Raw genomic sequence first — 16,619 nt, forward strand, 5'->3', positions numbered from 1 at the left:
ATCCTTGGCGGCAACAACAGATTGGAAAAGAATAGAAGACAAGAGGAAGGACCATGGCGGATTATTTGTGGAGAAAATTTAATGGTAGAAATCAAGTAAAACTCTGCTAGGTACGCCAACCAGATCCTGATTAGGGTTACCTAGGGCTTAGGCAAAGGCTCCAGGGCCCAGGCTCCAGGAACACACGACTTTTATCTGATCAACAGAAATCTCCTGACCATTGCTGCAGCAACCGTCGCCATGGATGAAAATTTCCCGCAAGGGGTTACCCTGAAGAGAAAGGGTTATGCCTTTCTTTTTCTTTTTCTCACAATAATCGACTGTGTTGTAATCAGCATCATCAGAAAGGCATGATATAAACGGGGTAAAGAGACGCTGTCAGTTTAGGTTATGTTAGCAGTGAGTTCAATAACTACGGTTCCCCTTCCACTCCCCAGAAAACAGCAATTCTTTTTGCCCACCCCACGCAGGAAACCATGGAAAACATCGGCTTCGGGGCAAGCAGCGTCGTCTTCAAAACAAAAAAGGCCACCGTCCTCAAGCAGCCTGTCCCCGGTTGCGAGCCCGAGCTCGACTTTGAAGCCGTGACAGCTGATATAAACCTGATGTGGACTACGTATGTACTTATTCTGTTGGCTTCCTGCATGGGGTGAAATAAAAAGAGCAAACTAACCCTGATATATATATACAAAGAAATATTATTTGACATTTGACTGTTGAACTAACTGTGTAAAAAAAAAAACAAGACCATTATTGTCAATAAATAGTTCTACCAATTTAATCTATCCATCCTAAGGTGCCATGTTTTAAATTAATATATATGCCACAATTATTATTAATTTAATTACTACTAATAAGAGAACAATTGGTTTTATTCATAATTATAGATATCAATTACCATGAAGAATCTCCTCCAATCACGATCCCACCGTACAAAAAAAAAAGATTGATTGCCAACGTGAGGTTCCAAAGAATTCTTATTCATCTTCGAATGAATAGTTCCAGCTTGTACAGTACATACTATATACTGTATATTATATGATATTATCCCAGAAAGAATAGTGTATTTGTCGAATCATCGATCAAGAGAGATAATCTATGATTTTTTTTATTTTCGATTTTTTATTTTTTACTTTTTACTTTTTACTTTTTACTTTTTACTTTTTACTTTTTACTTTTTACTTTTTACTTTTTAGAAAGCAAAAAAGGACTGGAGAGATATTTTTCTAAAAAAAAATAATCATAATTACATAGGTTGGAAATTGGGGAAGGAGGAATTATATTACGCCTTGTGATGATGCCAGTTTGTTTGTCAACTAAACTTTGCAGTTCAGTCGGCATCCTGATTGATGTAGAATCTAAGTTCATTCTAATTATATAAACCATTTCCCCCGTCCAGTAAAGGTTGATAAAATCACGTTGATATCCATGGATCGATACCGTATTGTAAAAGGTTCTTGTAAGTCCATTGGCCAATGCTGATTAGTAATGCAATGTGACGCCATCGCGTGCGGGATAGGATACACGAGACCAAGATTAATAATTAATAATCATTGATTTGGGGTAACTTACTCACTGTTTACTGAGGGGCTCGTTATTATTTATATCTATTGGGTGGTACGATCTACGGTCTAGAATAAGCCCGTTTCTCGAAAGGAATCAATCGATTGGAAGAAAGAAGAGCCGATATCAACATTCCCCCTACATAGATAAACCCCTCTTCCCCGCAATGGGCGCCCCTCTTCTGCTTCAGCTTCACTTCATTCTCTATCCAACTTGTAGATTACCTTTTGTTTAAAAAGACAAAAACCAATAACCAGAAAAAAAAAACCTTGCGTCAACTCAGCAATCACCATGCCCCTCGTCGCACAAAACCTCAAACCCCGCATCATCCTCGGGCTGATGACCTTCGGCCCCGACGAATCCAAAGGCGCGCGGATTACGTCCCTGGACGAGCTCAACAGACACCTGGACTACTTCCAGCAGCAGGGGTACCACGAGGTCGACACGGCGCGGGCCTACATCGGCGGCGCGCAGGAGGCCTTCACACGGCAGGCGCGCTGGAAGGAGCGCGGGTTGAAGCTCGCGACGAAGGTGTACCCGCGCGAGCCGGGCACGCACAAGCCGGACGTCCTGCGCCAGCAATTCGAGACGTCCCTGAGGGAGCTGGGCACGGACTGCGTGGATATTTTTTACTTGCATGCGCCGGATCGGTCGGTGCCGTTTGCGGAGACGCTGGAGGAAGTCGATAAGCTGCACCGCGAGGGCAAGTTTGTCCAGCTCGGCTTGAGCAATTATACTGCGTTCGAGGTCGCGGAGATTGTGACGCTGTGTAATGAGAGGGGATGGGTGCGGCCGACTATCTATCAGGCGATGTATAATGCTATCAGTGTGTTCCTCTCATCCATCGTTCTTTTCTGTGAATACGTCAAACTGATATGTGGCTAGCACGCTCCATCGAAACGGAACTCATCCACGCCTGCCGCCGCTACGGCATAGAAATCGTCGTCTACAATCCCCTCGCCGGCGGCATCTTCTCCGGGAAGTACAAATCGAAAGACGTGATCCCGGAGGAAGGCCGGTACAGCGACAAGAACAGCACGGGCCCCAACTACCGCAACCGCTACTTCAAGGACGCGACGTTCGAGGCGCTGCGGCTGATCGAGCCCGTGGTGGAGAAACACGGGCTGACGCTGCTGGAGACGGCGCTGCGGTGGCTGGTGCACCACTCGGCGCTCAACATCAAGGATGGCGGCAGTGACGGCGTCATCATCGGCGTCAGCAACTTTGCCCAGCTGGAGAGCAACCTGCGCGATCTGGAGAAGGGCCCGTTGCCGGATGAGGTGGTGGCTGTGCTGGACCAGGCTTGGTTGATCACGAAGCCGACGACGGCGAATTACTGGCATTTGGATCTGAAGTATACCTACGACACGCAGGAGGCGCTGTTCAAGTCGAAGAAGGCGTAGGAGGCAGGAATATAATAGATCAGGATACCGTCAATCAAGATAAATGTGTGGACTGTACAGTGGACTGTACATCATGCGTGTATGTACAACGTAGCTTAGTCCTAACTGCAAGGTAGACTTCTACAAATCATTGCAAGGGTGAGAGGCAGAATCTGGAGAATGACCTACAAGTTCAAAGTACTGCTGTCCTGCAATTCAACTTCATACCAGGAGTACGCTCAGATACCTACCTACCTACCTACCTATTGCTTACCAACTGTAGCTGCCAGGCAGGGTTTCGATTTGGGGCGGGCACAACACCCCTTTCTTTGACCTCACACACAGACTGAACCATCATCTAGATACTGCCAGACAGGCAGGCAGGCAGGCAGACAGACAAGGGCTAACGGCTTGTCTGGTGGGAATTATTAATTAATCGTTGTGACTCGACGACAGAAGCTGGAGGCAATCTGGTCTATTGATGGGCGACAGTATGTGTAGATATCTACGTCCTTTGCGACCTCTTTACCATCCTGGATCACAGGTCAGACAGGATCGACAGTTTCAAAGGCAGCTCTTACCAGTCCACATAATGCAACCTCTTATACGTGGATGCTCTTTGCCTGGCCCAAATCTCCCCTGCTGGCCACTCTTCTTCCCCTAAATTTCTGGTGACTCGGACCGAGTACTGGTTCGAACGCGCGCCAGGATGACAGTGGACAAACGTTGGACAGAGACGGCAACTGGCATCTTCCGGGAGTGGAGTATATGTATACCTCAAAACACTGTTATGGGGACAGCACCATATGACTGGTCTCCTCGGGAGCATCTGCCACTGGTCCATCTGCAGGTCAATGTCGTACTGGGTGTGAATGAGGAGCTGACCGCTTTCGAGAACAGGGACGATCCTGATCCGGACGGCCCATACATGATGATCCTGATGATCCATCATCAAACATTCATGCCAGACGTGGCCCCCTTGACCGAGATCATGGAATGTGTAGACATGGCCGCTGTCATGATTGCTTTTCTTCAACTGCTCGACAAGCCGCAGTTTATCCCGGAATGTCAATCGAATACAGGGACAGAGCTCCACAATGCCCGCAAAAATCATGCAGCTCCTCAGATAGGGTCTTCCTTTTCGCTCGTATTCGGGAAATTCACCCGCAGGATGAAGCTTCAGACATCGCGAACAATAGAGCCAGCGGCCATCTTCCAGTCGGGGGAGGAGCTCATATCGTGAATCGGTCAACTGGTTACGAAATTCCTTATCGCTCAGCACCGAACCCGACAGTTCGAGGAAGGCCTTGCAGCTCAGCGCGAGGCAGGCCTGAGAGACCAGAGGCAGCAGCGATTGGATCTGAAAGAGAAGTTCGTTGGGCAATCTCAAAATCAACTGCCTTTTTGGTTTGGCACGTCTAAAAGGCAGCGGCCATTTTGGTCTGGGGCTTCTTTCCTCTGCTCGTGCTTGACGAGACGGATCGTGGGCTTCGGAGAACCGCTCGATTAATTTGCGGATGGGTTGAAGCGCCCACGACATGTTATTGCATTCTCTTTCCGCCAGTTGACCGATATGCAGTGATGAATCCTATAGTCTCATCAGGTGAGAGAGTGCCAGATCAATATAAATTATTTTCCCGATCTGACGACAGATCTTGTCATCGATTAGACCGTTGTAGGCGAACTCGAGATCATCTCCACTCGAGTCGGATCCATGGGTGCCAGTCTTCGATACCTGGTTCGGTGATGCCTGAAGAGAACCGTGCTGTCCGTGGATCAGCTGGCATCAATAATGCAGCATGTGAATTGGATACGAGCTGAATCATGGATGCCTCCGCTAAATCATCGCGTCACGTGGATGATCAGATCCATGTCAGTCGTCTGTTGACAAAGTAATTTCTTAAATCTCAATATATTGACAAACAAAAGATGCTTCCAACGCAAATGGCGGATATTTCGAAGTATTATACCTCTTTCCTATTTATCTATTTATATCGATATAAAATGAAAAACGAATCAAGATGCACCGGAATTAGCCTAAGAAATAGGCTAACTACCTTATGTAACTGTAAGACGATTCGAGGAAGGAAACTGAGGAAAAATTTTTTTTATTTTTTTCCCCCTCAAATTTCATCAACAAGAGCGCAGGTCCGGTCCTTCTCAAAGGGACTGTAGGGAGTTGGGATTCGAATATCCGGTTTGCACACTGCCAACGCTCAGAATGGAGGCCCTGGCTCATTTAACCCAGACAATATACGTAAACCCTCCATAGATAGAGAAAATATCGGTAAATAGATAGATAGATAGATAGAAGATAGATAGGCTGCTCTAGGCTAGACCAATAAAGATAGGATCACCCTAGGCATCCCTGTGCTAATAACGTTCAGTAAGGTCACGAGCATGATAATTGCCCTAGCATGCATACAAAATGGAGGAGATGAGTCAGATACCTTTGTGAACTCGATGAATAGGCCTGTAGCCTATATCATGTTGGTCATAGGGATCTACTTCTAATTCCATCACATCTTTCTTAGAACACTAGATATATATAGTATAGCACTGGATGTATGTACTGTACATACTCCGTGCAGAGTGTGACATCAATCATTTACAAAGGAATCGAAGGTACCTCTTATTGGACTTAGTCGAGAGCATAAAATAAAAACATCGCCCACCGCTCCCCTTTCATCTTTCTTTGTTTCTTTCTTTCACCCCTGGATGTTTCACTTCTACTTGCATATATGAGGGGGCCTACTATGGCTCATACACTGTTGACCCGTTCCGTTCTTTCTTCTGGTTCTTTGATTCTCTCTTGATAGGTTTCTGTGTAGAATCCTGTGGAATATGCCATTTTCTTTGTTGCCGTCCCATGTTTGCCATATTTCATAAAGGCAAGCTTTGATGGGCACGGAAAGAGGAGGTACTAATGATTCGGTCTTGTACTACAGTACAAGTACGGAGTACCCTTATCCTCATTACTCCGTAGAAAGGAAAGAAGTGCAGAACATGGATCTGTCTGTCTAAAAGGAATTAATGCTCTTCAACCATGCTGCATAATTTGGGAAAGAAAATAAAGCACGGCGATAAAGAGGGGTTTTTTTTTTACTGTTTGTTGTGTCGCTGGAGATCTGAGTCTTCAAAGCCCAGGGGGGATCCTTACGCCCGAGGTAAAAACCTCAATCCTGCATAGCGTATGACCACTCAGATACCAACCATGGACTCCGGACCTGTCATCTGCCAGGTCTTGGACGATTCCTCCCAATATCACCCCTCGAAAGCACCTGGAATGGCTCAAATTTCTAGTCGCGGGGAAGGGGGTTGGAGTTTATCTGGAAGTCCCTCAACAATGACTCAATTCAAAAGGCCCAATCTTCGGAGCCCATTGGCCTGGATGCATCTGGAAGTCCCATCCAGTCAAGCCCGGCACTCATTGAAGGGAACGAGGACGCGGGCTTTTGGCGACTATAAATATGACCTGGTATCCCAACTATTCACCAGCCTTCGCAACCAGAATCGCGCGCTATCTTCCACCATGGACACAGAGAACGACGTACCAGCGGAGAAAATCCTCCAGGATGTTGATCTGCTTTCCGACTTAACAGAGGACATCGTCGATCAACTCCGGGAGGTAGCTCCTACCGGTCTTGAAATCCGGAAACTCCACGTTACTCCGCTCGGATACCAGGAATGGTTGAAAGATAAAGATGACATCCGGGGTGTTGAGTACGACTCCGTCAGTGGCCACATCATTCATCAAGTCTCTGAATGGCCACCTGCACGAGGACAGCTGTGAAACCATTGGCACTTGGTTGCATGAGGTGGCAGTGGTGTTGCAGCAAGAGAGTGGTTGTGTTTTCAGAGCCTCAGGAGCGGTGAGTAAGTCCTGACCTACCCTACTCTGTCGACTGGACTTGGATAACAAACCCTCTACGTAGGAACCACCCTCGCGGGCCCCTATCAGGGGTCGAGCAAGGAGCCGGACAGGTCCATCCGGAAGCAGGGGGTCCCCGAGTTTCCCTTCCTTGCTGTGGAGGTCGATGTCTCCCAACGGACGGGGAGTCTGTTAGACAAGGCTCGACAATACCTCGATGGCTCGCAAGGGAACACAAGGATGGTTCTGTTGGTGGACATCGAGGAGCATTCCCCGGCACGTACACCAGAAACCACCAACTGGGGCTTGTCAGATGCTGAAATCCGACATCTCTCGAAAGACCAGCTGTCCAAAGCCATCATCGAGTGGCACGAGGCCCGTGGGGTCCCTCTCGTCGGCCGCGTCAGTGTCCACGTCTATTTTTTGTTTCCCTGGCCAGCCTGCGCGAAGTGCCTGTCGGTGCGAACTTTCCATGAGCGAGATTTACAGTCAGACACCAAACGCACCCCTTTCTATTGCAGTTCGAGACCTCCTGCCAGGTTCTCCGAGTGTTGCCCGAGTCGAATTTCCCATCAGAGCGCTCCTCGCGAGCATCCAAGCCTCCTTGGAGGATTGTCGGCAGCTCAAGGCCAATCAGCTAGCCTCCGAGAAGCTACGGTCGGTTAATGTCTGAGGAAGCTTGATGAAGGAATTAAAAAAAAATCGGAGGAGAACAGAAGGATCAAGGGAGATAGATTGTCAGGGAAGCTAGGCCAAATTAGGAACGAATGATCTGCCAGACTGCCACCAGGGATTGCTCCGTACACCCACGTTAACCTTTTTGGGTCTAACTCTGGAAATTGTTTTACCACTAAAAATACTACTAAAATTAATCACAAATCCTTAATATTTAAAAACAATTTTATAATACATTTTATGACTCCTTAGTACTGATTCAGCTAAGAATAACTAAAATTTGATATTAAAATTGCGTAGTAAAATTAATTATATATACCTACATAGTAAATATTATTAAATATACTTAAACTGATATTAAGATTTGTGCTAAAATCTAATACTGATCAAGCTATAAATACTACCTAAAATCAATGCCAGAGTCAGCTTATAAAGGGCCCTTAATAAGTAGCAATCTAGGCCAAATTTTTAATGCCTTTAGGACTATATATAATGATTTTTATAAGGCAATTCTGGCTTCAAATTCTGATTATTTGGGTGATGATATTAAAAATTAGTAGTCCACGTGTCTTCAAAAAATAAAAATTCAGAATCAAGGCTAGACCCAAAAAGGCTAGCAGGGGGTGTACGGAGCAATCCCTTCTGCACTGAGTAGGTACCTAACGAGCGGCCCTAGGCAGGAACTTCCATACAGTAGATGAGCATGAGCGAGTGACAAGAGTATGTATGTAGGCTCCCATCGGTAGAATTCCACCCCCTTGTTGTCTCCCAGCACGTAGATCACGTGGTGACTAAACCGGATGAGGCAGCTCAGTGGAAGGATATCTACAAAGATATGTCTTACAAAAGGTCCAGAGTACCAATCTCCAACTTGTTCTAATCCTGACCAATCACCATCGGTGTTGAATATCAGTCCCCTGATGCAATGGCTTCGACGTCGACGCGGTTTTCGATCTTGATCATCAACCCCAACACTTCGACTCATATGACCAACGCTCTCAAGCCCATTGTTGAGAATCTGCATTACCCGGACGTCCAATTCGACTATTTCACCGCTCCCGCCACGCCCGTCACCCTGCCCGATGGACGGGTCATCCACGGCATCCCGAGCGTCGATTCGGGTGAGGACGCGGCCAGATCGGCGCTGCATTGCCGGCCGTTCGTCGAGCCCCTCATCCCGAAGTACGATGCCTTTCTCGTGGCGTGCTACTCGGCGCACCCCCTGGTCGGGATGCTGAAGCACACCATCCACGCGCTCGAGAGCAAGGCCAGACAGGACCGATCGTCGTCCATCCTCGGATCCTTGCAGAGACGGAAATATGTCACCGGCATCTTTGAGGCGAGCGTCGCCACCTCGCTGATGCTGGTCAGCTCCTTCCGGCTCCTGGATGATTGGAGCCACCACAAAGTCCAGGCGGCGGATGCGTTTGGCATCGTCACGACGGGCAGTGCCTGGAAGCCGGAGCTCACCAAGGCGGTCACAGAGATGATTGCTAGGCCTGCTGACAAGAGCAGTCAAACTACCAGCGCAGTCCCTACGAGTGTGACAACGACACGATTTGCTGGCGTCGAAACTACCGGTCTGACAGCCGGCCAGCTGCATGACACGCCTCCGGACGAGGTCAGGAGGAGGATCAGCGACGCAACCGAGAAGCTTCTCAAGAGCAGTTCCCTCCCTGTAAGGGCCGTCTGTTTGGGCTGTGCGGGGATGGCCGGCATGCAGGAGGCCGTGCGAGAGGGCTGCATCAAAGCGTACGGCGCGGTGGAGGGGCAGAATGTCCATATCGTCGACGGCGTCGTCGCAGGCATTGGGTTGCTTGTCAACGCCTGCAAGGCGGGCTTCTAATGTAGTCTAGCTGGTCTGATATGATACCATCCATTATGTAGTAATTTGTTAGTATGTAATAATTGCAGGCAATCCATTCATGAACTGGCCAAGGAGACTAGAAATAAGCCGACGTTCCACCAGTTTACGTTGAGGGATATACAGTAGACAGCTGAGCTCTTATGTACAGTGTGTATTAAGTCATTGGTGGAGTACTGGATAAAGCGACACTTATCGTGTCACATGTCTCACCGCATCTGTGGCTACAACCCTTCTTGTCCTGCAACACATTGAAGAAAATCCCCCATATGATTTGTCATATCACTTTATTTTCTTCATCCGCATGACGATTGTTGCAGATCGTTGATCGTTGATAGTCTTAGACTTAGTTGTGTCTGCGGATCCCCATCGAGCCAACCAAATCAAATCAAATCAAATCTCCGCGCCGGAACGCGTTCATCAACGCGTGCACACATCACCTCCCTTCTTCATACAAGCTGATCATGACACGACGATAAGATGCCTAGGTATGCAGCAGTTTATTGAAAACTACAGATTCATCACTCAGCACACCTGCTAATTGCCATTCTCCAGGGAAATCATAACGATCCAAGCCGGCCAATGCGGCAACAACGGTACGTCTGCACCCCGCACCTCCACATGAGGCTCGTTTCTAGAAGAAATATTCGATGGCGTAGTTGACATGTGACAGTGGGAAGCCAGTTCTGGCAGCAGCTCTGTCTGGAGCATGGCATCAGTCAGGACGGGAACCTGGAGGAGTTTGCGACCGAGGGCGGTGATCGCAAGGATGTGTTTTTCTACCAGGTATGTCCTCTTTATTTTATGCAGAGCGATGGTTAATATCGGCGTTATTGATACGAGTCCTACAGAGTGATGATACGAGATATATTCCCCGAGCGATATTGCTGGATTTGGAGCCTAGAGTAAGCGCTCTCTTCTGCTTGTCAAGGAAGCTGTTTCAGCACTAATTGATCACAGGTCATCAATGGCATCCAAACCGGTCCGTATCGCAACATCTACAACCCCGAAAACTTCTTCATCGGACAGCAAGGCATCGGAGCAGGAAACAACTGGGCCGCCGGCTATGCGGCAGGAGACATCGTGCAGGAGGAGGTCTTTGACATGATCGATCGAGAAGCAGATGGGAGTGATTCGCTGGAGGTGCGTTGTTCCAGACAGTCCGTCGGAACGCACGCTGACTTGGCCAGGGCTTCATGCTGCTGCACTCGATCGCAGGTGGCACTGGCTCCGGACTGGGGAGCTATATCCTCGAGCGGATGAATGACCGTTTCCCCAAGAAGCTCATCCAGACGTACTCGGTCTTTCCGGACACACAGGCGGCCGATGTCGTGGTGAATCCGTACAACAGTCTTCTGGCGATGAGAAGACTGACGCAGAATGCGGACTCGGTGGTAAGTGCTGCCAGATCGTCTCTACTGTGCTGTTACTCACTACTCAGGTTGTTCTGGACAATGGTGCCTTGTCGAGGATCGTTGCCGACCGACTCCACGTGCAAGAGCCGTCGTTTCAACAGACTAATCAACTGGTACGTTACAAGACCCTCAACTTTACTTTCACAGACTGATTGGTTAGGTCTCGACGGTTATGTCTGCATCGACGACCACGCTCCGCTATCCCGGCTACATGCACAACGACCTCGTCGGCATCATCGCCTCTCTGATCCCCACTCCCCGCTGCCACTTCCTCATCACATCCTACACCCCCTTTACCGGCGACAACATCGAGCAGGCCAAGACGGTCCGGAAGACGACAGTCCTCGACGTGATGCGACGGCTGCTGCAGCCAAAGAACCGCATGGTCTCCATCACGCCAAGCAAATCCAGCTGCTACATCAGCATCCTGAACATCATCCAAGGCGAGGCGGACCCGACGGACGTGCACAAGTCGCTACTGCGGATCCGCGAGCGCCGTCTCGCGTCGTTCATCCCCTGGGGGCCCGCAAGCATCCAAGTCGCGCTGACGAAGAAATCACCGTATCTGCAGCACACACACCGCGTCAGCGGCCTGATGCTGGCGAACCACACGTCCGTGGCCACGCTCTTCAAGCGGATCGTCCAGCAGTACGACCGGCTGCGGAAGCGCAACGCCTTCCTGGAGCAGTACAAAAAGGAGGCTCCCTTTGCCGACGGCCTGGGCGAGTTCGACGAGGCGAAAGCGGTCGTCATGGACCTGGTGGCCGAATACGAGGCCGCCGAGAAGGAGAACTATCTGGATCCGGGGGCGGGGGAGAACAAGGAGGGTGGTGTCTAATCATTACTTTTTTTTCTCGTCTTGCAGGTTTCTTCTTGTCTTTCTTTCTTGTATTTTCGACATGATATCACTTTTTTTTTCGATACCGGGTATAGTCCCATCTGCAAGCAGCAAAAACGGCGTTTCCTTGTTGTCTCTCCTCTTTGCCTTTTTGTTGTTGAAAAATATTTTTATATCCTCTTGGTTCGTTGAGTCTGTGTAGGTAGGAAGTTAGTGTGTTAGTACCAGTCCTTATTTTACCTTTTTTTTAATGACTCAGAAGAATGAAATGGAATGGAATGAGCAAAGAAAAGAAAAGCAACGAAATGAATGAGTCAGAAGGATTTCTTTTCTGTTCGTTTGTTGAAATTATCCCCTTGGTTGGGTAGGTGATTAGCCGGCCGACTTGTTGGTTTGGCTGGCCATAATACCATACCTAGAGTATGTACTAGTACTTACTTACCATATAGTGTAGGTGTAGTCTCCCTGGGCAATCATTCATTCAATCGATAGATATATACGTATCGATGCTGGAATAGAGAATAGAAAATAGAAAAAGCCCGTCTCTTGTCTGCCACGTCATGTCATATATATATATATCAGTCTGGACGATTGGTTCGTTGAACGGATTATATGTATATGATCTATCTATATATCTATATATAGCTAGCTAGGTAGCAGTCTCGTCACTCTCCTCTCCATATATATGCGATGAGATCGATCCAACATTGTTGTCACTTGTTTGTACTGATAGAGTTCACACACTGCATAGCACCTGACATCGACCTGTCTGTCTGTCTGTCTGTCTACAAACCAACCGCGTACCCACCAAGCTTGTCCCTATCCAGATCCAGATCCAGATCATACTCAAGATCAAACTGACCCAGATCAATCCCGTTGCCATTGATGTTGAGATTATCTGCCATGGCAACAACACAAGTACACATCCGAAACGTCGACAGCCGCCCATTTCCATTACCATCAGGTTCAGGTCGGTGGAAAAGCGCGTATTGCTTCCCTGGAATGCTGTGAGTTGTTAGGTACCGCTCTATCATGTTCATGTCCGTCATATCCATTGACTGCTGGTGCTGCTGGTGCGGGACCGTTTGGGCTGTTTGGGCCGTTTAATGTTGGCGACCTCAGGAGTACGTGTATGTACTGTAGGACGCCTCCTAACGGTTCCACCCAGCAAGGATACCGGTCTCAGAGCGAGTCTAGTCACAAAGTCAGTCCCTAATTGAGGTGAAAGTAAGCTAGCAATTGTACTACAGCTGTGGAAGGCCATGTTAGAATTCCACATCCATCTGCCATCGCTCTGCTTTCGATTCACATTTATTTAATCGAGCAAACGTCGAGAACCTGATAGTGTTGCCGGAATATCAGGCCTCCGATTCGCTGTTCAACTTTTGTCGCTCCGGGCGTACATGTGTCCCGACAAGCCGCTATATGCAAGCCACAGCCTTGCAGCGCTTAGCTGGTGCGGTCTCACTCCTATTGGAAAGTTCACTTTTGTCACGCTTTCCGGAGCGTCCTCAGTGGACAGACCGGTATATCAAGCATCATGCATGCACTGCAGCAAAAAGCTTGGGGCCATTGTTGCGTTAATCAGGCTGCCGCAGCGGAAGCTCGATGATTCCAGCTGCCAGCTATCCCGCGCTCAGGGGAAACAACTTAAAAGGACATAACTGACTTCGTTCCTTTGTCTCGGCGGAGTTCTCCGAATATCATCATCTGAAGGGTCATAAATCCCATTTCTATTCGCTTAGATCGCCTCAAGTGATGATTCTCCCCTCAAAATCCATCTTCAGCGTTCCTGCACAATGGATATTTCCTCCCAGAACGTTACTTATGGGGACGTTCCATTTCAGCAGAGATGGGAGCGCCTAAGACCGATCATCACGCAGCTGTACCTCGATGAAGACAAGAAACTTGCGGAAGTAGTAGCCATAATGAAGGCAGTGCATGGATTCGATGCAGCGTAAGCAATCGTTCAGTCTTCCCACCCCAGAAACATCTTATTATGTAGCTAGTAGTTAGACCTGACCAGACCGCTTGTCCCTTCTAGGGAAGACCAATACAAATACCACTTCCGAAAATGGAAAATCAAGAAAAATTTGCCAACAGCGACGAAGCGAAAGCGGCAAGATAAAGGGCAGGAGAGAGCCAATGCAGGAAAGCGAACAGCATTCAGCGGTTGGCAATAAACCCATCGACTCGAGGAAGATCCTTCGAGAAGTGAAAAGGGACAGCAAACTCGAGATAGCCTTAAAGCCGACGGCGAGTGGGCAGTCGGCTATGCAACGGTTTCTGCCGGGCTTTGGGCCTAGCATGTAAGCTGAGAGAACCGTTCGATAAGATATCGCCGATACTCCTAATCAGAATTAGATTTGTGGCGTGTAGTATGCCTTACGGCGTTCTGAACCTGGACCAGATGCTCGAGACGAACGGATCACGATGAACATGCAGAATATGAGTCTGATTCAGAAGGTTACTGTCACGAGCACGACAAACAACATATGTCCCCGATCCTCGGTACCCTTTTTGCTGCTGTAAAAACAGAGCTTCTAACATATCGACGCCTTCGGGAAGGCGATCCTTGGATCTCGGAAAACTTTGACCTTGTTGCACTCAGTCGAGATCTACGGGAAAGGGACAACCATCTCTCTTCGATATGGCTCGTCCAAAAAGAAGCTCTTGAAACTTTTCTGTAGCTGCGGAAATTTTCTTAAGCAGAGACATGGCATAGCGAGTGCCGATGATGCTTGCGTGCACTACTTTTCCAACATGGACGACTGGTCTCGGACAAAGTTTATACCTTTTCCATATGGGGAGTATTGTTAACTGATCAGAGGACACTCACTCTTTCTACCCACTTTCTCTTTTCTTCACTAATTTGAGGGCAAAATCAATAACCAGAGTACTCTGTAGTGATCGAGTCTGAAAGTCGGGCACGTCAGTCATGTCGTCTTGAAGATCTTTATGCAAGTTTGACAGTGTCAATTGTGAAGAACGTTCGACGCATTCAATGTATCACATGAAGACAATAATAATGCGCTCGTGGTCGAGGATGTAGAGTCCACCTATTCTGTTGTCTGCGTACCGCGACCCGTCATCCAGCACGAGACATCGAACTGGATCGATCACCAGAAACTGGGTAGAAAATGAATATTAGTGAGCCAGACGAGTATGAAACACTGATTATTCATCGTCTTCACTATGGAAACGCCTCTCTGGTTTTGCTTATCGGTGTGAAATTGAATATCCGCCTTTTGGTTAATATGAGGTGAGGTGATCAACGGGGCCCGAGACTATTGTCTAATCGAGCCACGCGGCGTAACTTCACTTGGCATGGTTGAGACGATCAAGGTAACAAGACCCGACAAGAGGCCAATGAACGTGAGAGGAGGCATTATGGAAAACCCCTGCGATCAGACGGTATATGGAAGACCATCTTCAAGAGAGAGGCAGGGCAGCAGCGCACGAGGAGATCCGTAATCACTGAGGGATATATGCAGTAGGAATATAAGCAGGAAAGTAGATAATAAAGACTGCCTTGGCCGTCCTTTCAGAGATCAAGATGAGTGAAATAATCGAGTTTAGGCCTGTTAATATTAATATTCCTTGAGGAAGCCGCGGCCGGACCGTGTGGAAGGTTCAAGCACATGATTTGATCCAGCCAGCTTTCCCGTTTAGACACGCGGGAGCATTACTCCGACACAAGACATTATCAAGTATACTGTAGGGATGGAATGGTACTCTGTATAAAGGGAGATCGTGTCGACAGGTCTCTGCGGGGCTATACGTCATGCTGTGCTGGACTAGCAGCCAGTCCTCTGCTCTAACGATATTATGAGCAGTATTGGCGTTGCAAGATGCAGAATAGCTGCTGGATTAGCCGCTGGGCTAGCCGCCGGAGCACCAGTCAGGTCCGGCCACTCCGCACTTGGTAGGCTGCAAACGATGATGAGTTACGTCGGTAGGTATGGAGTACGGAGTACACCAATACTACCGAACTCTTTCTTATCCATCCAAAATGTGACATGGTCATCCGTGGCTCGGCCAAGGGGGGGGGAGCCCCTGTGGACGGGAGACGGAAGTGGCAATCCAGCAAGCGCAGTATTAATGGGAAGCAGTAGATAGCAGCACGACGATTGGGAGAATACTTGGTTATCAGCTGGAAGCATCCGACGGGCCCCGAGAACTGGTAGCTGGTCCAGGTCCAGGTATTCAACCGCCCGCATCCGGCAGGTTGCCTCACGGGCGCTCTCGAAGCTTCTGGGACACCCCGAAGAGGACTGGTTCTGGTTGAATGAATAATATGAACGAGGGATGCTGGTTGCTGGCGGTTGCGAGTAAGCTCCACCCGGCTAAGAAGTCGCCTCCACCGGCGCCATCGTCTCAACGCAGCGCTCCAACTCATCCTGCGTCCGATCGTCACCTCATCCGTGACCAGACGCTCGTGTCCAACCGTTACAGGCCCAACCAAAGCCAGCGTCTCCCGAATTGGTTCCTCCCGGTAAGCGGTCACGCAGGCCCTTTATATAGACCTTGGCCGTCCCTGCGCTGCCACCACCCTTCCTTTCTTTCTCCCTTGCTCTGTTTCGTCGTCTCTTCCTCTTTCTCCCTCTATAAATATAGCCTCTTCTCAACCGAACCTGCAAGCAAACAATCTCTCACCTCCTATCCTACCGTCTCCTAGGACCTCCTCCTCCTCCTCCTCCTCATCACCTCCCTTATCTCTGCCGTTATCGGACACCGTCGACCGTCTGCTCTGCGACTGCGCCACACCGTTGACTGCTCCCTCTACAGTCTCCTTCGATCACCAATCGAGAAGACAGTCAGTCAGAACATCATCCAACAAGTCCTGATCCTCCCGATCATCGTCCTCCGCAGTCCTTGAACCTCGCTCCTACATACCTCTCCTCTCGCCACTTCACTTCAACATCTTCCAACATGGCACCACGCAAGCCTCGCTGCACCTTCAAGGACTGCAAAGACGTCGCCCAGCGCATCATCGGTGACTGCAGCTTCT

General features: G+C 48.7%; 6 protein-coding genes across 6 annotated transcripts; 5 read left to right on the plus strand and 1 right to left on the minus strand.

Annotated features, from left to right (window-relative positions):
- Positions 1 to 1,854: 1,854 nt before the first annotated feature.
- Positions 1,855 to 2,966, plus strand: VTN77DRAFT_8898 (uncharacterized protein; the record flags this gene model as incomplete). The annotated part of the gene is made up of 2 exons (XM_069425445.1): positions 1,855 to 2,389; positions 2,449 to 2,966. The coding sequence occupies 2 exons, from the start codon at positions 1,855 to 1,857 to the stop codon at positions 2,964 to 2,966; spliced, it is 1,053 nt and encodes a 350-aa protein (XP_069280775.1).
- A 484-nt stretch (positions 2,967 to 3,450) lies between these two features.
- On the minus strand, positions 3,451 to 4,485 carry VTN77DRAFT_8899 (uncharacterized protein; the record flags this gene model as incomplete). Its single annotated transcript, XM_069425446.1, has 2 exons — positions 3,451 to 3,478; positions 3,527 to 4,485. The coding sequence occupies 2 exons, from the start codon at positions 4,483 to 4,485 to the stop codon at positions 3,451 to 3,453; spliced, it is 987 nt and encodes a 328-aa protein (XP_069280776.1).
- A 1,653-nt stretch (positions 4,486 to 6,138) lies between these two features.
- VTN77DRAFT_8900 (uncharacterized protein) lies at positions 6,139 to 6,738 on the plus strand (the record flags this gene model as incomplete). The annotated part of the gene is made up of 1 exon (XM_069425449.1): positions 6,139 to 6,738. One exon carries the CDS (start codon positions 6,139 to 6,141, stop codon positions 6,736 to 6,738), a length of 600 nt encoding a protein of 199 aa, XP_069280777.1.
- A 295-nt stretch (positions 6,739 to 7,033) lies between these two features.
- Positions 7,034 to 7,489, plus strand: VTN77DRAFT_8901 (uncharacterized protein; the record flags this gene model as incomplete). Its single annotated transcript, XM_069425450.1, has 1 exon — positions 7,034 to 7,489. The coding sequence occupies one exon, from the start codon at positions 7,034 to 7,036 to the stop codon at positions 7,487 to 7,489; it is 456 nt and encodes a 151-aa protein (XP_069280778.1).
- A 927-nt stretch (positions 7,490 to 8,416) lies between these two features.
- Positions 8,417 to 9,337, plus strand: VTN77DRAFT_8902 (uncharacterized protein; the record flags this gene model as incomplete). Its single annotated transcript, XM_069425451.1, has 1 exon — positions 8,417 to 9,337. The coding sequence occupies one exon, from the start codon at positions 8,417 to 8,419 to the stop codon at positions 9,335 to 9,337; it is 921 nt and encodes a 306-aa protein (XP_069280779.1).
- A 498-nt stretch (positions 9,338 to 9,835) lies between these two features.
- VTN77DRAFT_8903 (uncharacterized protein) lies at positions 9,836 to 11,608 on the plus strand (the record flags this gene model as incomplete). The annotated part of the gene is made up of 8 exons (XM_069425452.1): positions 9,836 to 9,843; positions 9,911 to 9,951; positions 10,029 to 10,141; positions 10,207 to 10,260; positions 10,316 to 10,498; positions 10,546 to 10,749; positions 10,797 to 10,883; positions 10,931 to 11,608. The coding sequence occupies 8 exons, from the start codon at positions 9,836 to 9,838 to the stop codon at positions 11,606 to 11,608; spliced, it is 1,368 nt and encodes a 455-aa protein (XP_069280780.1).
- Positions 11,609 to 16,619: the final 5,011 nt, after the last annotated feature.

The sequence above is a fragment of the Rasamsonia byssochlamydoides genome, assembly GCF_041956645.1.
Source record: "Rasamsonia byssochlamydoides strain NRRL 3658 unplaced genomic scaffold VTN77scaffold_8, whole genome shotgun sequence".
NCBI classification, from domain to species: domain Eukaryota; kingdom Fungi; phylum Ascomycota; class Eurotiomycetes; order Eurotiales; family Trichocomaceae; genus Rasamsonia; species Rasamsonia byssochlamydoides.